Below are 22,698 nucleotides of genomic sequence, written 5' to 3'. Positions count from 1 at the left end.
AGTAGCACGACGACCACGATGGCAACACGTTGATGGATGATCATGGTGTGGCGCCGGTGACAAGAAGATCGTGCCGGTGCTTTGGTGATGGAGATCAAGAAGCACGTGATGATGGCCATATCATGTCACTTATGAATTGCATGTGATGTTAATCCTTTTATGCACCTTATTTTGCTTAGAACGACGATAGCATTATGAGGTGATCTCTCACTAAAATTTCAAGACGAAATTGTGTTCTCCCCGACTGTGCACCGTTGCTACAGTTCGTCGTTTCGAGACACCACGTGATGATCGGGTGTGATAGACTCAACGTTCACATACAACGGGTGCAAAACAGTTGCGCACGCGGAACACTCGGGTTAAGCTTGACGAGCCTAGCATGTGCAGACATGGCCTCAGAAGACATGAGACCGAAAGGTCGATCATGAATCATATAGTTGATATGATTAGCATAGGGATGCTTACCACTGAAACTATACTCAACTCACGTGATGATCGGACTTGGGATAGTGTAAGTGGATCATGAACCACTCAAATGACTAGAGAGATGTACTTTTTGAGTGGGAGTTTAGCATATAATTTGATTAAGTTGAACTCTAATTATCTTGAACATAGTCTAAGTCCACTTTGAATATATTTGTGTTGTAGATCATGGCTCACGCAAGTGTCATCCTGAATTTTAATACGTTCCTAAAGAAAGCTAAGTTGAAAGATGATGGAAGCAACTTTGTAGACTAGGCTCGTAATCTTAAGCTAATCTTACAAGCTGGAAAGAAGGATTATGTCCTTAATGCTGCGCTAGGAGATGAACCACCCGCTACGGCTGATCAGGATGTTAAGAACGCTTGGTTAGCACGTAAGGAGGACTACTCGATAGTTCAATGTGCAGTCTTGTATGGCTTAGAACCAGGACTTCAACGTCGCTTTGAGCGTCATGGAGCATTTGAGATGTTCCAGGAGTTGAAGTTTATCTTTCAGAAGAACGCCCGGATCGAGAGGTATGAGACCTCCGATAAATTCTATGCTTGCAAGATGGAGGAAAACTCGTCTGTCACTGAACATGTGCTCAAAATGTCTGGGTACTCAAACCGTCTAGCTGAACTGGGGATTGAACTCCCGCAAGAAGCTATCACTGACAGAATCCTTCAATCACTGCCGCCAAGCTATAAAGGCTTTGTGTTGAACTACAACATGCAAGGGATGAACAAGTCTCCCGGCGAGTTGTTTGCGATGCTGAAAGTCGCAGAGTCTGAACTCCGTAAAGAGCATCAAGTGTTGATGGTGAGCAAGACCACTAGTTTCAAGAGAAACGGCAAAGGCAAGAAGGGCAATTCGAAGAAGAGCGGCAAGCCTGTTGCCAATCCGCCGAAGAAACCCAAGGCTGGACCTAAGCCTGAAACAGAGTGCTTCTATTGCAAGGGTATGGGTCACTGGAAGCGCAATTGCCCCAAGTATCTGGCAGATAAGAAGGCGGGCAAAGAAAAATCAGGTATATTTGATATACATGTTATTGATGTGTACTTAACCGGCTCTCGTAGTAGTGCCTGGGTATTCGATACCGGTTCTGTTGCTCACATTTGCAACTCGAAGCAGGAACTGCGGAATAGACGAAGGCTGGCGAAAGACGAAGTGACGATGCGCGTAGGAAACGGTTCCAAGGTTGATGCAATCGCCGTCGGCACAGTGTCACTTCAACTACCATCGGGATTAGTGATGAACTTAAATCATTGTTATTTAGTGCCTGCGTTGAGCATGAACATTATATCTGGATCTTGTTTATTGCGAGACGGTTACTCTTTTAAGTCTGAGAATAATGGTTGTTCTATTTCTATGAGTAACATCTTTTATGGTCATGCATCGAATGTGAGAGGATTGTTCATATTGAATCTTGATAGCGATACGCATATACATAACATTGAGACCAAAAGAGTTAGAGTAAACAATGATAGCACCATATTTTTGTGGCACTGCCGCTTGGGTCATATTGGTGTAAAGCGCATGAAGAAACTCCATGCTGATGGACTTTTGGAGTCACTTGACTTTGATTCACTTGACACGTGCGAACCATGCCTCATGGGAAAGATGACTAAGACTCCGTTCTCCGGAACAATGGAGCGTGCAAGTGACTTGTTGGAAATCATACATACCGATGTGTGTGGTCCAATGAGCGTGGAGGCACGCGGCGGATATCGTTATTTTCTCATCTTCACTGACGATTTAAGTAGATATGGTTATGTCTACTTGATGAACCACAAGTCTGAAACATTTGAAAAGTTCAAGCAATTTCAGAGTGAAGTGGAAAATCATCGTAGCAAAAAGATCAAGTTCCTACGGTCTGATCGTGGGGGTGAATATCTGAGTTTCGAGTTTGGTACTCACTTAAGACAATGTGGAATTGTTTCGCAGTTAACACCGCCTGGAACACCACAGCGTAATGGTGTGTCCGAACATCGTAATCGTACTTTGTTAGAGATGGTGCGATCTATGATGTCTCTTACTGATTTGCCGTTATCATTTTGGGGTTATGCATTAGAAACAGCTGCATTCACTTTAAATAGGGCACCATCGAAATCCGTTGAGACGACACCATACGAACTGTGGTATGGCAAAAGGCCAAAGTTGTCGTTTCTTAAAGTTTGGGGATGTGATGCTTATGTCAAAAAGCTTCAGCCTGAAAAGCTGGAACCCAAAGCGGAAAAGTGCGTCTTCATAGGTTACCCAAAAGAGACAGTTGGGTACACCTTCTATCTCAAATCCGAGGGCAAAGTGTTTGTTGCTAAGAACGGAACTTTTCTCGAGAAGGAGTTTCTCTCAAGAGAATTGAGTGGGAGGAAGATAGAACATGACGAGGTTGTCGAACCTCTCATCCCTCTGAATGGTGGTGCAGGGCAAGGGTAAACCTCTGTCGTTGCGACGCCGGTTGAGGAGGAAGTTAATGATGATGATCATGAAACTCCAGTTCAAGTTTCTGTTGAACCACGCAGGTCGACGAGATCACGCGCTGCTCCAGAGTGGTACGGTAATCCCGTCTTGTCAATCATGTTGTTAGACAACAATGAACCTGCAAATTATGAAGAAGCAATGGTGGGCCCAGATTCCAACAAATGGCTAGAAGCCATGAAATCCGAGATAGGATCCATGTATGAGAACAAAGTGTGGACTTTGGAGATACTACCTGAGGGCCGCAAGGCTATTCAGAACAAATGGATCTTTAAGAAGAAGACGGACGCTGACGGTAATGTGACCGTTTATAAAGCTCGACTTGTGGCAAAGGGTTTTTCACAAGTTCCAGGAGTTGACTACGATGAGACCTTCTCACCCGTAGCGATGCTTAAGTCCGTCAGAATCATGTTAGCAATAGCTGCATTTTTCGATTATGAAATCTGGCAGATGGATGTCAAAACGGCGTTCCTTAACGGTTTCCTTAAGGAATAGTTGTATATGATGCAACCCGAAGGTTTTGTCGATCCTAAAAATGCTGACAAGGTGTGCAAGCTCCAGCGATCCATTTATGGACTGGTGCAAGCATCTCGGAGTTGGAACAAACGCTTTGATGAGGTGATCAAAGCATTTGGGTTTATACAAGTGGTTGGAGAATCTTGTATTTACAAGAAAGTGAGTGGGAGCTCTGTGGCGTTTCTAATATTATATGTGGATGACATATTACTGATTGGAAACAACGTAGAGCTTTTGAAGAGCATAAAAGGTTACTTGAATAAAAGTTTCTCTATGAAGGACCTAGGAGAAGCTGCTTACATTCTAGGCATTAAGATCTATAGGGATAGATCAAAACGCCTGATAGGACTTTCACAAAGCACATACCTTGATAAAGTTTTGAAGAGGTTCAAAATGGAACAGTCCAAGAAAGGGTTCTTGCCAGTGTTACAAGGTACGAGATTGAGTAAGACTCAGTGCCCAGCAACTGATGAAGATAGAGAGCATATGCGCTCCGTCCCCTATGCTTCAGCCATAGGCTCTATCATGTATGCAATGCTGTGCACTAGACCGGATGTTAGCCTGGCCATAAGTATGGCAGGTAGGTTCCAGAGTAATCCAGGAGTGGATCACTGGACGGCGGTCAAGAATATCCTGAAGTACCTGAAAAGGACCAAGGAGATGTTTCTCGTGTATGGAGGTGACGAAGAGCTCGCCGTAAAAGGTTACGTCGATGCAAGCTTTGACACAGATCCGGACGACTCTAAGTCGCAAACCAGATACGTATTTATTCTTAATGGGGGTGAAGTAAGCTGGTGCAGTTCCAAGCAATGCGTCGTAGCAGATTCTACATGTGAAGCGGAGTACATGGCTGCCTCGGAGGCGGCTAAGGAGGGTGTGTGGATGAAGCAGTTCATGACGGATCTTGGAGTGGTGCCAAGTGCACTCGATCCAATAACCTTGTTCTGTGACAACACTCGTGCCATTGCCTTAGCAAAGGAACCAAGGTTTCACAAGAAGACCAGACACATCAAACGACGCTTCAACCTCATCCGCGACTACGTCGAGGAGGAGGACGTAAATATATGCAAAGTGCACACGGATCTGAATGTAGCAGACCCGCTGACTAAACCTCTTCCACGGCCAAAACATGATCGACACCAGAACTGTATGGGTGTTAGATTTATTACAATGTAATTCACATGGTGATGTGAGGGCTAGATTATTGACTCTAGTGCAAGTGGGAGACTGTTGGAATTATGCCCTAGAGGCAATAATAAATGTATAGTTATTATTATAATTCCTGTATCAAGATAATAGTTTATTATCCATGCTATAATTGTATTGAATGAAGACTCATTTACATGTGTGGATACATAGACAAAACACCGTCCCTAGCATGCCTCTAGTTGGCTAGCCAGTTGATCGATGATAGTCAGTGTCTTCTGATTATGAACAAGGTGTTGTTGCTTGATAACTGGATCACGTCATTGGGAGAATCACGTGATGGACTAGACCCAAACTAATAGACGTAGCATGTTGATCGTGTCATTTTGTTGCTACTGTTTTCTGCGTGTCTAGTATTTATTCCTATGACCATGAGATCATATAACTCACTGACACCGGAGGAATGCTTTGTGTGTATCAAACGTTGCAACGTAACTAGGTGACTATAAAGATGCTCTACAGGTATCTCCGAAGGTATTAGTTGAGTTAGTATGGATCAAGACTGGGATTTGTCACTCCGTGTGACGGAGAGGTATCTCGGGGCCCACTCGGTAATACAACATCACACACAAGCCTTGCAAGCAATGTAACTTAGTGTAAGTTGCGGGATCTTGTATTACGGAACGAGTAAAGAGACTTGCCGGTAAACGAGATTGAAATAGGTATGCGGATACTGACGATCGAATCTCGGGCAAGTAACATACCGAAGGACAAAGGGAATGACATACGGGATTATACGAATCCTTGGCACTGAGGTTCAAACGATAAGATCTTCGTAGAATATGTAGGATCCAATATGGGCATCCAGGTCCCGCTATTGGATATTGACCGAGGAGTCTCTCGGGTCATGTCTACATAGTTCTCGAACCCGCAGGCTCTGCACACTTAAGGTTCGACGTTGTTTTATGCGTATTTGAGTTATATGGTTGGTTACCGAATGTTGTTCGGAGTCCCGGATGAGATCACGGACGTCACGAGGGTTTCCGGAATGGTCCGGAAACGAAGATTGATATATAGGATGACCTCATTTGATTACCGGAAGGTTTTCGGAGTTACCGGGAATGTACCGGGAATGACGAATGGGTTCCGGGAGTTCACCGGGGGGGGGGGGGGCAACCCACCCCGAGGAAGCCCATAGGCTTTGGGGAGACACACCAGCCCTTAGTGGGCTGGTGGGACAGCCCCAAGGGGGCCTATGCGCCAAGAGAAAGAAATCAAAGGAAAAGAAAAAAAAAGAGGGAAGAAGTGGGAAGGGAGGGGGACTCCTCCCACCAAACCAAGTCCAACTCGGTTTGGGGGGGGAGTCCTCCCCCCCTTGGCTCGGCCGACCCCTTGGGAGTCCCTTGGACCCCAAGGCAAGGTCCCCCTCCCTCCTCCTATATATATGGGGCTTTTAGGGCAGATTTGAGACGACTTTCTCACGGCTGCCCGACCACATACCTCCATAGTTTTTCCTCTAGATCGCGTTTCTGCGGAGCTCGGGCGGAGCCCTGCTGAGACGAGATCATCACCAACCTCCGGAGCGCCGTCACGTTGCCGGAGAACTCTTCTACCTCTCCGTCTCTCTTGCTGGATCAAGAAGGCCGAGATCATCGTCGAGCTGTACGTGTGCTGAACGCGGAGGTGCCGTCCGTTCGGTACTAGATCGTGGGACTGATCGCGGGATTGTTCGCGGGGCGGATCGAGGGACGTGAGGACGTTCCACTACATCAACCGCGTTCTCTAACGCTTCTGCTGTACGATCTACAAGGGTACGTAGATCACTCATCCCCTCTCGTAGATGGGCATCACCATGATAGGTCTTCGTGCGCGTAGGAAATTTTTTGTTTCCCATGCGACGTTCCCCTACATCCTCACCATAGACATGAGATGTCGTTTGATAATGGGATAACATCATTAGGAGAATGATGTGATGGGCAAGACCCAAACTATGAACGTAGCATATGATTGTGTCAGTTTATTGCTATTGTTTTCTGCATGTCAAAGTATCTGTTCCTATGACCATGAGATCATGCAACTCCCGGACATCGGAGGAATACCTTGTGTGTATCAAACGTCACAATGTAACTGGGTGGCTATAAAGGTGCTCTACAGATATCTCCGAAGGTGTCTGTTGGGTTGACATGGATCAAGTCTGGGATTTATCACTCCGTGTGACGGAGAGGTATCTCGGGGATCACTAGGTAATGCAATGTGATTAAAGATTTAGTCACGTGATTTTGTATTACGGAACGAGTAAAGAGGCTTGCCAGTAACGAGATTGAACTAGGTATAGAGATACCGACGATCGAATCTCAGGCAAGTAACATACCGATCGACAAAGGAAATAGTGTATGGGATTAACCGATCCTTGACATAGAGGTTCAACCGATAAAGATCTTCATATAATATGTAGGAGCCAATATGGGCATCGAGGTCCCGCTATTGGTTACTGACCGGAGAGTGTCTCGGTCATGTCTACATAGTTCTCGAACCCGCAGGGTCTGCACACTTAATGTTCGGTGATGTTTTGGTATAGTTGATTTACGTATGTTGGTGACCGAAGGTTGTCCGGCGTCCCGGATGAGATCCCGGATGTCACAAGGAGTTCCGGAATGGTCCGGAGACGAAGATTAATATATAGGAAGAGGGTATTTGGGATCCGGAATTTCCGGTAGTGTACCGGAAATGGCGAATGGGTTCCGAAGGTCCATCGGGAGAAGTCCACCCACCCCAGGGGCCACATGGGCCTAAGAGGTGGCACACCAACCCTTATTGGGCTGGGCAGCCAGCCCCTAAAGCCCTTGCGCCAAGTGGGAAGGAATCCTACTAGGAGTAGAACTCCACCTCCCTTAGTGGAGGAGGACTCCTCCTCTCTTGGTGCGCCACCCCTTGCCTTTCCTCATATATATCTACTAGAGGGGAGAGAGGGCAGCCTACACCTTATGCCAAGGTGCAGCCCCTCTCCCTCCCTCTAGTTCGTTCTTCCTCTAGAATAGGTTCGACAGTGCACGACGAAGCCCTACCGGATCAGCTCCACCACCATCGCCGCCATGCCGTTAGGCTGTCAAAAAATTCAGCTACCTCTCCGCTCCCTCTTGCTGGATCAAGAAGATGGATATCGTTATCGAGATGTACGTGTGCTGAACGCGGAGGTGCCGTCCGTTCGGCACTAGATCGGGATGGATCGTGATGAGATCGCGGGACGGATCATGATGAGTTCGCGGGACGGATCGTGATGGGATCGCGTGATGGATTGCGATTTGGACCGCGAAGATGTTCAACTACATTAACCGCGTTATATACGCTTCCGCTTAGCAATCTACAAAGGTATGTGCATCCAATCTCTCCTCTCGTAGATGGTCATCACCATGGATAGATCTTATGTGCGCGGACGAAAATTTTTGTTTCCCATGCGACGTTCCCCAATAGTGGCATCATGAGCTAGGTCTATGCGTAGATGACATCTCGAGTAGAACACAAAGGAGTTTGTGGGTGTTGATATTCAGATTTCTTCCCTCCTTAGTCTTTTCTTGATTCGGCGGTATTGTTGGATGAAGCGTCCCGGACCAACATTACTCGTACGCTTACGAGAGACCGGTTCCATCGTCTAACATGCAACTTGTTGCATAAAGATGGCTAGCGGGTGTCTGTTTCTCCTACTTTAGTTGAATCGGATTTGATAGAGGCGGTCCTTGGAGAAGGTTAAATAGAAAATTGTGTATCACCGTTGTGGTTTTGCGTAAGGAAGATGCGTTCATACTAGATACCCATAGCAGCCACGTAAAACATGCAACAACAAATTAGAGGACATCTAACTTGTTTTTGTAGGGTATGTTGTGATATGATATGGCGAAAGACATGATATGATATATTTGATGTATGAGATGATCATGTTGTAATAGTTAAATATCGACTTACACGTCGATGCTATGACAACCGAGAGGAGTCATAAGGTTGTCTTTAATTATTTTGTGCCTGGTGATGCTTTGCTTTATCGCTAGTTAAGTAGCTTTAGTAGCAACGACATAGATGGCACGACAACCTCGATGACAGAACAATGATGGAGATCATGGTGTGGCGCCGGTAACGATGGGCATCATGCCGGTGCTTTTGTGATGGAGATCAAGAAGCACAAGTTCATGGCCATATCATGTGACTTATGATTTGCATGTGATGTTAATCCTTTTATGCACCTTATTTTTCTTAGGACGAAGGTAGCATTATAAGGTGACCGTTGCGATAGTTCGTCATTTCGAGACACCACATGATGACCGGGTGTGATAGACTCTACGTTCACATACAACGGGTGCAAGACAGTTTTGCACACGCGGAATACTCGGGTTAAACTTGATGAGCCTAGCATGTAGAGACATGGTCTCGGAACACAAGAGTCTGAAAGGTCTAACATGAGTCATATAGTAGATATGATCAACATATAGATGTTCACCATTGAAGCCAACTTAACTCACGTGATGATCGGACTTGAGTTGGTGAATTTGGATCATATGTCACTCGCATGACTAGAGGGATGTCAATTTGAGTGGGAGTTCTTAAGCAATATGACTAATTGAACTTATTATCATGAACATAGTGAAAATGTCTTTGCAAATTATGTTGTAGCTTGCGCTGTATCTCTACTATTTTTGATATGTTCCTAGAGAAAACTTAGTTGAAAGATGGTAGTAGCAATTATGCGGACTGGGTCCGTAAACTGAGGATTGTCCTCATTGCTGCACAGAAATCCTATGTCCTTAATGCACCGCTTAGTGTGCTAAACCCCGAACAACATCTGTGGATGTTGCAAACATCTGACATACACGTTTTTCATGACTATGTGATAGTTCAGTGCGTAATTCTTAATGACTTAGAATTGAGGCGCCCAAGACGTTTTGAACATCACGGAACATATGAGATGTTCCAAGAGGTTAAATTAGGATTTTAGATTCGTGCCGTGTTGAGAGGTATGAGACCTTCGACAAGATTCTTTGCCTACAAAGTAAGGTAGAAAAGCTCAATCGTTGAGTATGTGCTCAGATTGTCTGGGGTGCTAGAATCACTTGAATCGAGTGGGAGTTGATCTTCCAGATAAGATAGTGATTGACATAGTTCTCCAAAATCACTGCCATCAAGCTACTAAGCTTCGTGATGAACTATAACATGTCAGGGATAGAGTTGATGATCCCTAAGCTTTTCACGATGTTTGACACCGCGAAAGTAGAAATCAAGTAGGAGCATCAATTGTTGATGGTTAGTAAAACCACTAGTTTCAAGAAGGGCAAGGGCAAGAAGGGATACTTCATGAATGGCAAACCAGTTGCCGCTCTAGTAAAGAAACCCAAGGTTGTACCCAAACCCGAGACTAAGTGCTTCTAATATGAGGGGAATGGTCACTGAAGCAACACTACCCTAGATACTTGGTAGATGAGAAGGCTGGCAAAGTCGACAAAATTATATTGGATATACGTGATATTGATGTGTACCTTACTAGCACTCCTAGTAGCATTGGGGTATTAGATACCGGTTCAGTTGCTAAGTGTTAGTAACTCGAAATTATAGCTACAGAATAAATGGATACTAGCAAGGGTGAGGTGACGATGTGTGTTGGAAGGAATTCCAAGGTTGATGTGATCAACATCGCACGCCCCCTCTACCTCCGGGATTAGTGTTAAACCTAAATATTGATTGGTGTTTACATTGAGAATTAACATGCTTGGATCATGTTTATTGAAATACGGTTATCCATTTAAAGAGAATAATGGTTACTCTGTTTACTTGAATAAAACCTTCAATGGTCATGCACCTAACATGAATGTTTTATTAAATCTCGACCGTAGTGTTACATATGTTCATAATATTAATGCCAAAAGATAGAAAGTAGTAATGATAGTACCACTTACTTGTGGCACTGCCGCTTAAGTCATATTGGTACAAAATGTATGAAGAAGCTCCATGTTGATGGATTGTACTCACTCGTTTTTTAATCGTTTGAGACATGCGGACCATGCCTATTGGTCTAAACGCATGAAGAAACTCCATGTAGATGGATCCTTTGGACTCACTTGATTTTGAATCACTCGAGACATGCAAATCATGCCACATGGGAAAGATGACTAAAGACCTCGTCTTCCTGTGAAGGAACGAGCAAGAAACTTACTGGAAATAATATATTTTGATGTATGCAGTCCAATGAGTGCTCAGGCACGCAGTGGATATTATTATGTTCTTACTTCACTGATGATTTGAGTAGATACAGGTGTATTTTCTTGATGAATCACAAGTTTGAAATATTGAAAAGCTCAAGCAATTTCATAGTGAAAGTTGAAGATCATCGTGACAAGAGGATAATATGTCTACGATGTGATCGTGGAGGTAAATATATATCTGAGTTGCGAGTTTGGTATATATTTAAGACAATGTGAAAATTGTTTCATAACTCATGTCACCTGGAACATCTTAGTGTGATGGTGTGTCCGAACGTCATAACCACGCCCTATTAGATATGGTGCATACTATGATGTCTCTTATCGAATTACCACTATCGTTTTGAGGTTAGGCATTAGAGACAGCCACATTCACTTTAAATAGGGCACCACGTAATTCCGTTGAGATGACACAATATGAACTATGGTTTGGATAAACCTAAGCTGTCGTTTCTTAAAGTTTGGGGCTACAATGCTTATGTTAAAGGGATTCAGCCTGATAAGCTTGAACCCAAAGCGGATAATTCTATCTTCATAGGATACCCAAAACAGTTGGGTATACCTCATATCTCAGATCCGAAAGCAAAGTGTTTGTTTCCAAAAACGGGTCCTTTCTCGAGAAATAGTTTCTCTCGAAAGAATTGAGTGGGAGTATGATGGAACTTGATGAGGTTATTGAGCCATCACTTCAACCTAAGAGTAGAAGGGCACATGAAGTTGTTCCTGTGGTACCTACACTACTTGAAGTGGAAAGCTGGTGATGGTGATCATGAAGCTTCGGATCAAGTTACTACGAAACCTCGTAGGTCGACAAGGAAAAGCACTACTCTAGAGTGGTACAGTAATCCTGTCTTGAAGGTCATGTTGCTTGACAACAATGAACCTGCGAGCTATGAAGAAGCGATGGTGGGCCCGGATTCCAACAAATGGCTGGAGGCCATGAAATCCGAGGTAGAATCCATGTATGAAAACAAAATGTAGACTTTGGAAGAACTACTTGATGGTCATAAGGCTATTTAGTAGAAGTGGATCTTTAAAAGGAAGACACACAATAATGGTGAATGTCACTATTTAGAAAGCTCGACTTGTTGCAAAGAGGTTTCCGACAAGTTCAAGGAGTTGACTATGATGAGACTTTCTCACCCGTAGCGATGCTAAAGTCTGGTGAAATTATGTTAGCAGTTATTGCATTATTTTTATGAAATCTTGCAGATAGGATGTCAAAACATTGTTTCCTCATTGGCAAACAATATCTACGTGGGTTTAAAGATGAGCACTTTTACAATGGAAAAGGGTCGTTGTTTGTTGAGTTTGACGAATTATTTTAGTTATACAATCAAGACGCCCTCGACAAGACGATCGTCAGTTCCTATTGTCTGTAAGTATTATTTCTGTAATTAAGTCTCTAGCTCATCTCCTTCATTATTACATGTGTAATTATCATTGCTATATTATGCAGATTGAAGATCCTTGAATGCAAAAGAGGACAAATATATGACATTGGGTTCACTAACCCAGATACCGTAAATGCACATAACATATGTAATAATCCCATGGATATAGAGAAGAAGTTGCTAATTGCGTTACTTAGACAACATGACAGAAGGGAAATACTATTTCCTTACAACTTCGGATGAGTGTTACTAGTTGTCTTCTGCATATTCTGTTTCGCTTACTTGAGGTTAAGTGTAATTGATGAGTTATGCGTGCGTAGGTTTCACTTTGTTCTGCTAATCATTATGCTTGACGAGGAACTAGTACTTGTCTTGGACTCACTACTTAAAGAACCTACAGAGTTGGTGCCGATTAATGAAATGCTCGAGAAGTAAGTTCAGTCATTATCGCACCATATCGACAACTATCTTTCATTTCCTGATATCAAGTAATCATTTTCTTTGCCATGCATGGTTTAGAAAAAGTTCACCAAGAAAGGCTAAGGTGAATGGAATAAGGAGCTGCGATTTTCCTTCTACAAAGCAAGTAGTACTAGCTAGTTCCGCGCATCTTGATTTTCATTCATTCTAGTTTCAATACCATTATCATGCTTGATTATTATTTTTATTGAACTCTATTCTCATAAAGTACTGCTAGAGGCAGGAATCCGGAAATAATTTGTGTGGATACTACGTTTGCGAGTGGATTCACCAGACGACCTGTGAGAAGGGTAGATGTTTTAAAGAACTTGATGTACGTAAACAGTATTCACATTTTTATTTTATTACCATCAACTGTGTTGAATTTCATTCATATATATATTTACCCCCTTCTTTAAACTAGATCAATTGGAAGCGGGAAGAACTCCTATCAACTGATCGCATACGAGCAATTCAATAGGAATTGGGGGGATTATTTGTTGAGCATGTCATACCATCACACGGGGAATATCATCAGGATTTCCTTACCAATTTTGGTGGATAGATATTAGCTATGTAGGGATCGGAAGAGATGTTATATATTGTATATATGCATGATCATGTATTATATGTAGTAGCGTAGAGATGTTCGACCAGGTAAGCAGAAAGAGAGGTCACTTCTCTCTATATATGTTCATGACGATGTGGTGTAATTAATGGTTCCTTCATTTGCTTACTAGCTAGCGTCGAGTTCTCTCTATATGTAGTAGCTACCGTCGACCAAGCACGGAGAAAGAGAGGTCACTTCTCTCTATATGTAGTAGCTAGTTAACACAATATGAAACCCCTAATAAAACCCTCCAAAACCCCTACCCCCCCCCCCATTTAAAAAAGAAACAAAAAACCCAGCGCGTGCGAGCTGCTAACGCGTGGTTGCCTTTTGGTCCCGGTTGGTGTTACCAACCGGGAATAAAGGTCCTCCTGCCTGGGCGCCCCGTAGCGGCCACGTGGATCTCCTTTGGTCCTGGTTCGTAAGCCAACTGGAACTAAAGGTTTGAGACTTTAGTCCCGATTGTTTTTGTTGGAATTATGCCCTAGAGGCAATAATAAATATAGTTATTATTATAATTCCTGTATCAAGATAATCGTTTATTATCCATGCTATAATTGTATTGAATGAAGACTCATTTACATGTGTGGATACATAGACAAAACACTCTCCCTAGCAAGCCTCTAGTTGGCTAGCCAGTTGATCAACGATAGTCAGTGTCTTCTGATTATGAACAAGGTGTTGTTGCTTGATAACTGGATCACGTCATTAGGAGAATCACGTGATGGACTAGACCAAAACTAATAGACGTAGCATGTTGATCGTGTCATTTTGTTGCTACTGTTTTCTGCGTGTCAAGTATTTGTTCCTTTGACCATGAGATCATATAACTCACTGACACCGGAGGAATACTTTGTGTGTATCAAACGTCGCAACGTAACTGGGTGACTATAAAGATGCTCTACAGGTATCTCCGAAGGTGTTAGTTGAGTTAGTATGGATTAAGACTGGGATTTGTCACTCCCTCTGACAGAGAGGTATCTCGGGGCCCACTCGGTAATGCAACATCACACACAAGGCTTGCAAGCAATGTGACTTACTGTAAGTTACGGGATCTTGTATTACGGAACGAGTAAAGAGACTTGCCGGTAAACGAGATTGAAATAGGTATGCGGATACCGACGATCGAATCTCGGGCAAGTAACATACCGAAGGACAAAGGGAATGACATACGGGATTATATGAATCCTTGGCACTGAGGTTCAAACGATAAGATCTTCGTAGAATATGTAGGATCCAATATGGGCATCCAGGTACCGCTATTGGATATTGACCGAGGAGCCTCTCGGGTCATGTCTACATAGTTCTCGAACCCGCAGGGTCTGCACACTTAAGGTTCGACGTTGTTTTATGCGTATCTGAGTTATATGGTTGGTTACCGAATGTTGTTCGGAGTCCCGGATGAGATCACGGACGTCACGAGGGTTTCCGGAATGGTCCGGAAACGAAGATTGATATATAGGATGACCTCATTTGATTACCGGAAGGTTTTCGGAGTTACCGGGAATGTACTGGGAATGACGAATGGGTTCCGGGAGTTCACCGGGGGGGGCACCCACCCCGGGGAAGCCCATGGGTGTTTGGGGTGCCGCACCAGCCCTTAGTGGGCTGGTGGGACAGACCAAGAGAGGCCTATGCGCATTGGGAAGAAAATCAAAGAGGAAAGGAAAAAAAAGGAGGAGGTGGGAAAGGGAAGAAGGATTCCACCTTCCAAACCAAGTAGGACTCGGTTTGGGAGGGGAATCCTTCCCCCCTTGGCTTGGCCGACCCCTTGGGGGTTCTTGGACCCCAAGGCAAGGCTCCCCCCTCCCTCTCCTATATATAGTGGGGTTTTAGGGCTGATTTGAGACAACTTTGCCACGGCAGCCCGACCACTTATCTCCACGGTTTTACCTCTAGATCGCGTTTATGCGGAGCTCGGGCGGAGCCGTGCTGAGACAAGATCATCACCAACCTCCGGAGCACCGTCACGCTGCCGGAGAACTCTTCTACCTCTCCGTCTCTCTTGCTGGATCAAGAAGGCCGAGATCATCGTCGAGCTGTACGTGTGCTGAACGCGGAGGTGCCGTCCGTTCGGCACTAGATCGTGGGACTGATCGCGGGGCGGATCGAGGGACGTGAGGACGTTCCACTACATTAACCACGTTCACTAAACGCTTCTGCTGTACGGTCTACAAGGGTACGTAGATCACACATCCCCTCTCGTAGATGGACATCACCATGATAGGTCTTCGTGCGCGTAGGAAAATTTTTGTTTCCCATGCGACGTTCCCCAACAGTGGCATCATGAGCTAGGTTCATGCGTAGATGTCTTCTCGAGTAGAACACAAAAGTTTTTGTGGGCGGAGATGTGCGTTTTGCTGCCCTCCTTAGTCTTTTCTTGATTCCGCGGTATTGTTGGATCGGTGCGGCTCGGACCGACATTACTCGTACGCTTACGAGAGACTGGTTTCATCGCTACGAGTAACTCCGTTGCTCAAAGATGACTGGCGGGTGTCAGTTTCTCCAACTTTAGTTGAATCGGATTTGACCGAGGAGGTCCTTGGATGAGGTTAAATAGCAACTCATATATCTCCGTTGTGGTGTTTGCGTAAGTAAGATGCGATCCTACTAGATACCCATGGTCACCACGTAAAACATGCAAACAACAAAATTAGAGGACGTCTAACTTGTTTTTGCAGGGTATGCTTGTGATGTGATATGGCCAACGATGTGATGTGATATATTGGATGTATGAAATGATCATGTTGTAATAGAAAATATCGACTTGCACGTCGATGGTACGGCAACCGGCAGGAGCCATAGGGTTGTCTTTATAACTAACGTTTGTGCTTGCAGATGCGTTTACTATTTTGCTAGGATGTAGCTTTAGTAGTAATAGCATGATAGCATGACAACCCCGATGGAGACACGTTGATGGAGATCATGGTGTGGCGCCGGTGACAAGAAGATCGTGCCGGTGCTTTGGTGATGGAGATCAAGAAGCACGTGATGATGGCCATATCATGTCACTTATGAATTGCATGTGATGTTAATCCTTTTATGCACCTTATTTTGCTTAGAACGACGGTAGCATTATGAGGTGATCTCTCACTAAAATTCAAGACGAAATTGTGTTCTCCCCGACTGTGCACCGTTGCTACAGTTCGTCGTTTCGAGATACCACGTGATGATCGGGTGTGATAGACTCAACGTTCACATACAACGGGTGCAAAACAGTTGCGCACGCGGAACACTCGGGTTAAGCTTGACGAGCCTAGCATGTGCAGACATGGCCTGGGAACACATGAGACCGAAAGGTCGATCATGAATCATATAGATGATATGATTAGCATAAGGATGCTTACCACTGAAACTATACTCAACTCACGTGATGATGGGACTTGAGCTAGTGTAAGTGGATCATGAACCACTCAAATGACTAGAGAGATGTACTTTTTGAGTGGGAGTTTAGCGAATAATTTGATTAAGTTAAACTCTAATTATCTTGAACATAGTCTAAGTTCACTTTGAATATATTTGTGTTGTAGATCATGGCTCACGCGACAGTCATCCTGAATTTTAATACGTTCCTAGAGAAAGCTAAGTTGAAAGATGATGGAAGCAACTTTGTACACTGGGCTCGTAATTGTTGACATAGATTTTGGCCAAGATAAAATAAAATGCATAAACCACATAAAATAGAAATGCAAAATGCTAGAATCCGTTTTGAAATGAAAAGAATTAATTAGAAGTAATATAGTAAACCGCTCAAATTAAGTTGACAATGAAATTGGCATATGATATATTGTCAAATGTCGATAATGTGGATACTTGAAAGAGCCAAGAAATTATAAAATGTGACAAAATAAACAGTCATCAAAATTTATTCTAAAATATAGAGGACACATGACTCGTATACACCAACGGCAAATTCTAGTCGTCTTAGACGTCGTTGATACTACTAAATATTAGATCTCGAAGTAAATTTGAACATTATTCCAACACTTTAAATGGGATGTCACACGACGCATGTACAAGAAATAAATCTTTCCTATGATGATATATTAAAAATATAAAAATATATCGGCCGCCATCATAGAATTATCACGAAGAAAACATTTCTCATGTTTGTGTCTCATGCCACGTTAAGGAAATTGGTTTAGTCGATCACTAGAGCTAATGAAGCGTTAGCCCATGTTAAACAAATGCCCTACATATATACATGCATTATGGGTCACGTACAAGCCCGCATGCATGCACATGGGTGGGGATGATGCCAAGGCCCATACGCTTAGCTAGTACTGGTAGTTCAATCCACACAGCGTAATGGAGTTGATCAGTCAAAATATCCTGGGATTAGTTGATGATTAAAGAAATATATAAATACAGAAAAGGCAAGCACGCTGCCACGATCTCCCACGCTCCCACGATCAAGGACGTGGGCGCGCGCGTCCCTGCGCTCCGGTGCGTGGCCGTCCATCCGCAACGTTGCGTTACTCTCCCCTCTCTATAAATACATGCTCGCTCCGCGTATACTTGGCTGGCCTTTTTTTTATTCATCCATCCACAAGCTTTTCATCCATTGCTCCCATAAACATCAGCACATCGTCAAGCACATCATCCATCCATCGCTAATGTACTCGCCTCCTCATCAGAAGAAATAGCTTTAGTTGTACTTGGTTCCTTTAGCTTGGAAGTTGAGAGGTTTTCACCAACTTGCATATCCGTTGGAGGCAAAGCGCTAAAGGAAGAGTCAATAACATTACTCTTATTCTTCCGCTTCTGAAAAAGAGTGACATGTGTATGTTATATGGATGAATGATGGAAAATTTTAAACCAAAACGAAATAAAGATTGCTAACTCACACGTCGAGAGGCCATAGCAGGTTCATCATCTGAAAGAAAAATACCCAAAATATGATTCCAACGTTCTGCTATCTCTTTCTCTGTGGCCTCAATACCATTAATGTACCCGTCTTGGCAGTCTGCTGACACTTCCTTTATTATAACAAAATCAGAATCTGAGAGTTCCCGAGGGAGCATAAATTCTTTTGCCTTTTGCTTATACGCCTCCTTTCTCTCATCATATGAGATTTCCCCATGTGGACTACCAGCCTTAAGTTTATCCAAAATAATGGTAAACGGATGCAAAAATTTGTTCCACCATCTAGTCCATGACACGTCACATTTTCCTTCATAAGTGCTGTTGAGAGGATGATGAATTCCCTCCTGAGCTGGGAGAAATAGATGTGACCAGTATGTGTACGCCACGCCAACGTCTGTTGTCCATAAGGATATCAAAGGATTATATGGTATCTGTTGGTCTAACTTAAGTTGGCGAGCTACACGGTCCGGGTGATATGGCTCGGCTACACATGTATCAATGTTTTGAAGTAGAAACCTCCATGGAAGAATAGCCCGTCGGATAGAAATCATGTAAGCCCTCTGTAGCTGATCTACTCCAATCAAGTTACGCGAGGAATAAGGACACCAACTTATTTTTTGAGGTTCCTCAAGATACTCATGTGCCATCTCGGACGTGAATTCAATCGGTGGCCTGAACATCGTTTGTATCATGGTTGGTTGCATCGGCACGATCTTAGGAGTAGGAAGATGATTTCCCTTCCCCTTAGGCCCAAATGATTTCCTCAAATAGAGATACATCCAACCTATGATATAATGAGTCGCCCAAGGTTTCTTGCAAAATGAGGGCCCGACAGGGTGTCTACTAATACGTCGGAGAGAAAAATATATAGAGGACAAAGCTGGCGGAGCAAGTGAAATTTTGCGTCCTACCGCAATCCAAGATGCCATGACAAGAACGCCTGGGCGAATATACGGTCCACCACCGACAACGACAAAACTGCACAACCAAATGGCGATAAATGCCGCAAGATAAATGCGTCCATCACGCATGCTAGTAAAAGTTAAGGGTTTGTCATGGCGGTTGTGGAAATGATCACACCAATCTTGGAAAGATACCAATTTGTCCTCACGCTTATCAGAAAGCTCTTCCCATGTTCGCAAAAGATCGGATAAGAAGTTTGGGTATAGAAGCAATGCAGGATCTAATTGATTGAGTGAAGGGATATATTCCTCATAAGGATCTCCGGTGATAGGAAGCCCGGCCATAAGAAGCATGTCAAGTAAAGTGATTGTACGTTCACCGCATGAGAATAGGAAAGTGTTCGTTTGTGGACTCCATTTTTCTAGCAAAGACCGAAACAAAAAAAGGGGAAACATTATAGTTGTAGAGGGAACAATATATGGCCCCACAGATATAATCGGTGTGGTCCTCACCCCCTTTAAGACCAAATGAGTGATTCTGAAGAACCTCGACAGCCCATTCAATATAACCATTCGGGCGCCTGACGTGCCGAACACGATGGTGCTCCCACCCTAACTGTCGTGACACCATTCTAGCCCCTAAAGCACATTTTAAATCAACCCTCGGCTTAGGTGCCGGCGGATGATAACTCAAAGCTTCAAAGGAATTTTCAGAGTGCCATCCGAGTTCCGAGGGGTCCAATTTCCCTACTCTCGCATTTGACTTGCCGAGTTTAGGGTTAGCTGATTCATCTGTTTCTGGTTCATACATATGTTGTCTAGCTAACTCAGATAATTTGAGCTGAAATGATGAAAGGGTAGGTCCACCAAGCACCATCTAGATAAATACATTTAAAATTATTAAACCATAACAAGAATAAATAAATAAAAGGAGAGCCACAGTAATATTACCAGCCTTTGCGAACAATTACCTCCCCCAAAGGCAGGCACCGCTCTGCAAAACAAAGAACGGAAGGAAATAGTAAGAAAATGTTAAAACATAACGACAAGATTGTAAATGTTTATGCGGCCGGTTGTACGTCGGACCGAGTTTACAAATATAAAACTCGCCGGCACGTCAACCACGAGAATTTTCTTTTAGAAAATAACAATACTATGCTACATACATATATGTACTCATGGTTGTACGACGGACCGAGTTTACAAATATAAAACTCGCCGGCAGCACGTCAACCGTAAGAAAATTTGCATTTGTAACACCATATTTGCTCCATTCATATGACATAAAATATAAAATAAAAATGGGAAAATATCCCACATAAATATTGCTACTCAGGGTTGTACGACGGACCAAGTTTAAACTTGCCGGCACGTCAACCATGAGAGAACTGGCATGACAACATTTTTTCATGTAATCACATAAAATGAGAAATAATTAACAAAATTATAGTACATACACATATGTACTCATGGGTGTACGACGGACCAAGTTGAAAACTTGCCGGCACGTCAACCATGAGCGAACTCGCATGACAACATTTTTTCATTTAATCACATAAAATGAGAAATAATTAACAAAATTATAGTACATACACATATGTACTCATGGGTGTACCACGGACCAAGTCGAAAACTTGCCGGCACGTCAACCATAAGTTCAGTGTATATAATTTCCAATAAATGGATCATGCATGTCCCGTGACTGGTTAAACCTTGCTATATCTAATGAAATAAATATTAGGTTATACATTTATACCTTCTGGAGAAACAAGACAGCCAAATAGAGAGCAATCTGTTCTGCACCAGGCTGTGATCAGCTTATCTATAAACAAAAGAAAGAGAGGTCAGAAGTGGGATTAAGGTATGAAACACCTTTGGTTTTGGATAATACGTAAAACCAGCCATACACTTACCGATATGCGAAGTAAACACAAGATCGTCGTAAATATTGCTAGCAAGAAATATAGACCGGATGTGATAACTGCACATACATGAAGACACTATAATTAGTCATCAGAGCTAGTCAAAATTATCAAACGATGCATGTGAAAAAAATTGCATCAATTCTCATGGTCGTACGACGGACCAAGCTCGTATAGAGGCTTGCCGGCACGCCAACCATGAAACTAAAATACCTAAAGCAGATTAATATGTTTGATCGCATATGCAAAGGCTGCATGTCATGGTGCTGTAGGTACAAGTAAAAAAAAAGGGAGAGGATATACCTTGCTGAAGAGGAGACGCAGAGATCAATCTAAATCAATCAAATCCTGATGGAACTTGCCTAATAGAAAGAAGAGGCAAACAAAAAAAGTTAGATCGAAATTTCCCACGCAATCTACGTGATAAATATGGATGCTCGTTTGAACACACGAAACTCACCAGAAGCACATGACGATCTGTTCTACTCTGAGATTGACAAGTCGTAATGGAACACTCGCACTCCTATATGTAACCGAGGAAAGAAATTGGATCAAATAATCATCACGACTGAGATATGTACCGCAGATTGGCTGATGACATACTTACCAAAAAGGACCAAGTGATGCAAGTAACGAACTTGCTAGAAGGGTTGAGCGCCTGCTTGGAGGGCGAACCAAAGGAGAGGAAAGAAAAATAATGCGTGCTTGAATACGAGAAGGAGGACATGATAAGTATATATTGTTAGCTGGTTTGGGATATGCTGCTAACAACAACGCGCGTTGATAGAGTTTTCAGGAGCCGGACTCCTTATCCGATATACTGCTAACAGCAACGCGCGTTAATAGAGTTTCCAGGAGCCGGACTCCTTATCCGATCGGAAGCCTCAACAATTTTTTTTAAATTGAGGCCACGGTACGTGACACACGGGTTGCACCAAAAAAAAAAATACTTTCGAGCTCCTAAATCCGAATCACAAATAAACAAGTGTTCGCATTAAGACCTCGAGGGGCATCTGTTGACATAGATTTTGACCAAGATAAAATAAAATGCATAAACCACATAAAATAGAAATGCAAAATGCTAGAATCCGTTTTGTAATGAAAAGAATTAATTAGAAGTAATATAGTAAACCGCTCAAATTAAGTTGACAATGAAATTGGCATATGATATATTGCCAAATGTCGATAATGTGGATACTTGAAAGAGCCAAGAAATTATAAAATGTGACAAAATAAACAGTCATCAAAATTTATTCTAAAATATAGAGGACACATGACTCGTATACACCAACGGCAAATTCTAGTCGTCTTAGACGTCGTTGATACTACTAAATATTAGATCTCGAAGTAAATTTGAACATTATTCCAACACTTTAAATGGGATGTCACACGACGCATGTACAAGAAATAAATCTTTCCTATGATGATATATTAAAAATATAAAAATATATCGGCCGCCATCATAGAATTATCACGAAGAAAACATTTCTCATGTTTGTGTCTCATGCCACGTTAAGGAAATTGGTTTAGTCGATCACTAGAGCTAATGAAGCGTTAGCCCATGTTAAACAAATGCCCTACATATATACATGCATTATGGGTCACGTACAAGCCCGCATGCATGCACATGGGTGGGGATGATGCCAAGGCCCATACGCTTAGCTAGTACTGGTAGTTCAATCCACACAGCGTAATGGAGTT

General features: G+C 43.1%; 1 protein-coding gene across 1 annotated transcript; it reads right to left on the bottom strand.

The window, feature by feature from the left end:
- Positions 1-17,906: 17,906 nt before the first annotated feature.
- On the bottom strand, positions 17,907-18,853 carry LOC123450896. The gene is made up of 2 exons (XM_045127940.1): positions 18,155-18,853; positions 17,907-18,071 (listed from the first exon to the last, which is right to left on the bottom strand). The coding sequence occupies exons 1-2, from the start codon at positions 18,851-18,853 to the stop codon at positions 17,907-17,909; spliced, it is 864 nt and encodes a 287-aa protein (XP_044983875.1).
- Between the last annotated feature and the right edge of the window lie 3,845 nt (positions 18,854-22,698).

This window comes from Hordeum vulgare, chromosome 4H (genome assembly GCF_904849725.1).
Source record: "Hordeum vulgare subsp. vulgare chromosome 4H, MorexV3_pseudomolecules_assembly, whole genome shotgun sequence".
In the NCBI taxonomy this organism is placed as follows: Eukaryota; Viridiplantae; Streptophyta; class Magnoliopsida; order Poales; family Poaceae; genus Hordeum; species Hordeum vulgare.
Note: the sequence above shows the minus strand (reverse complement) of the source record. Positions and strands in the feature narration are given on the sequence as shown.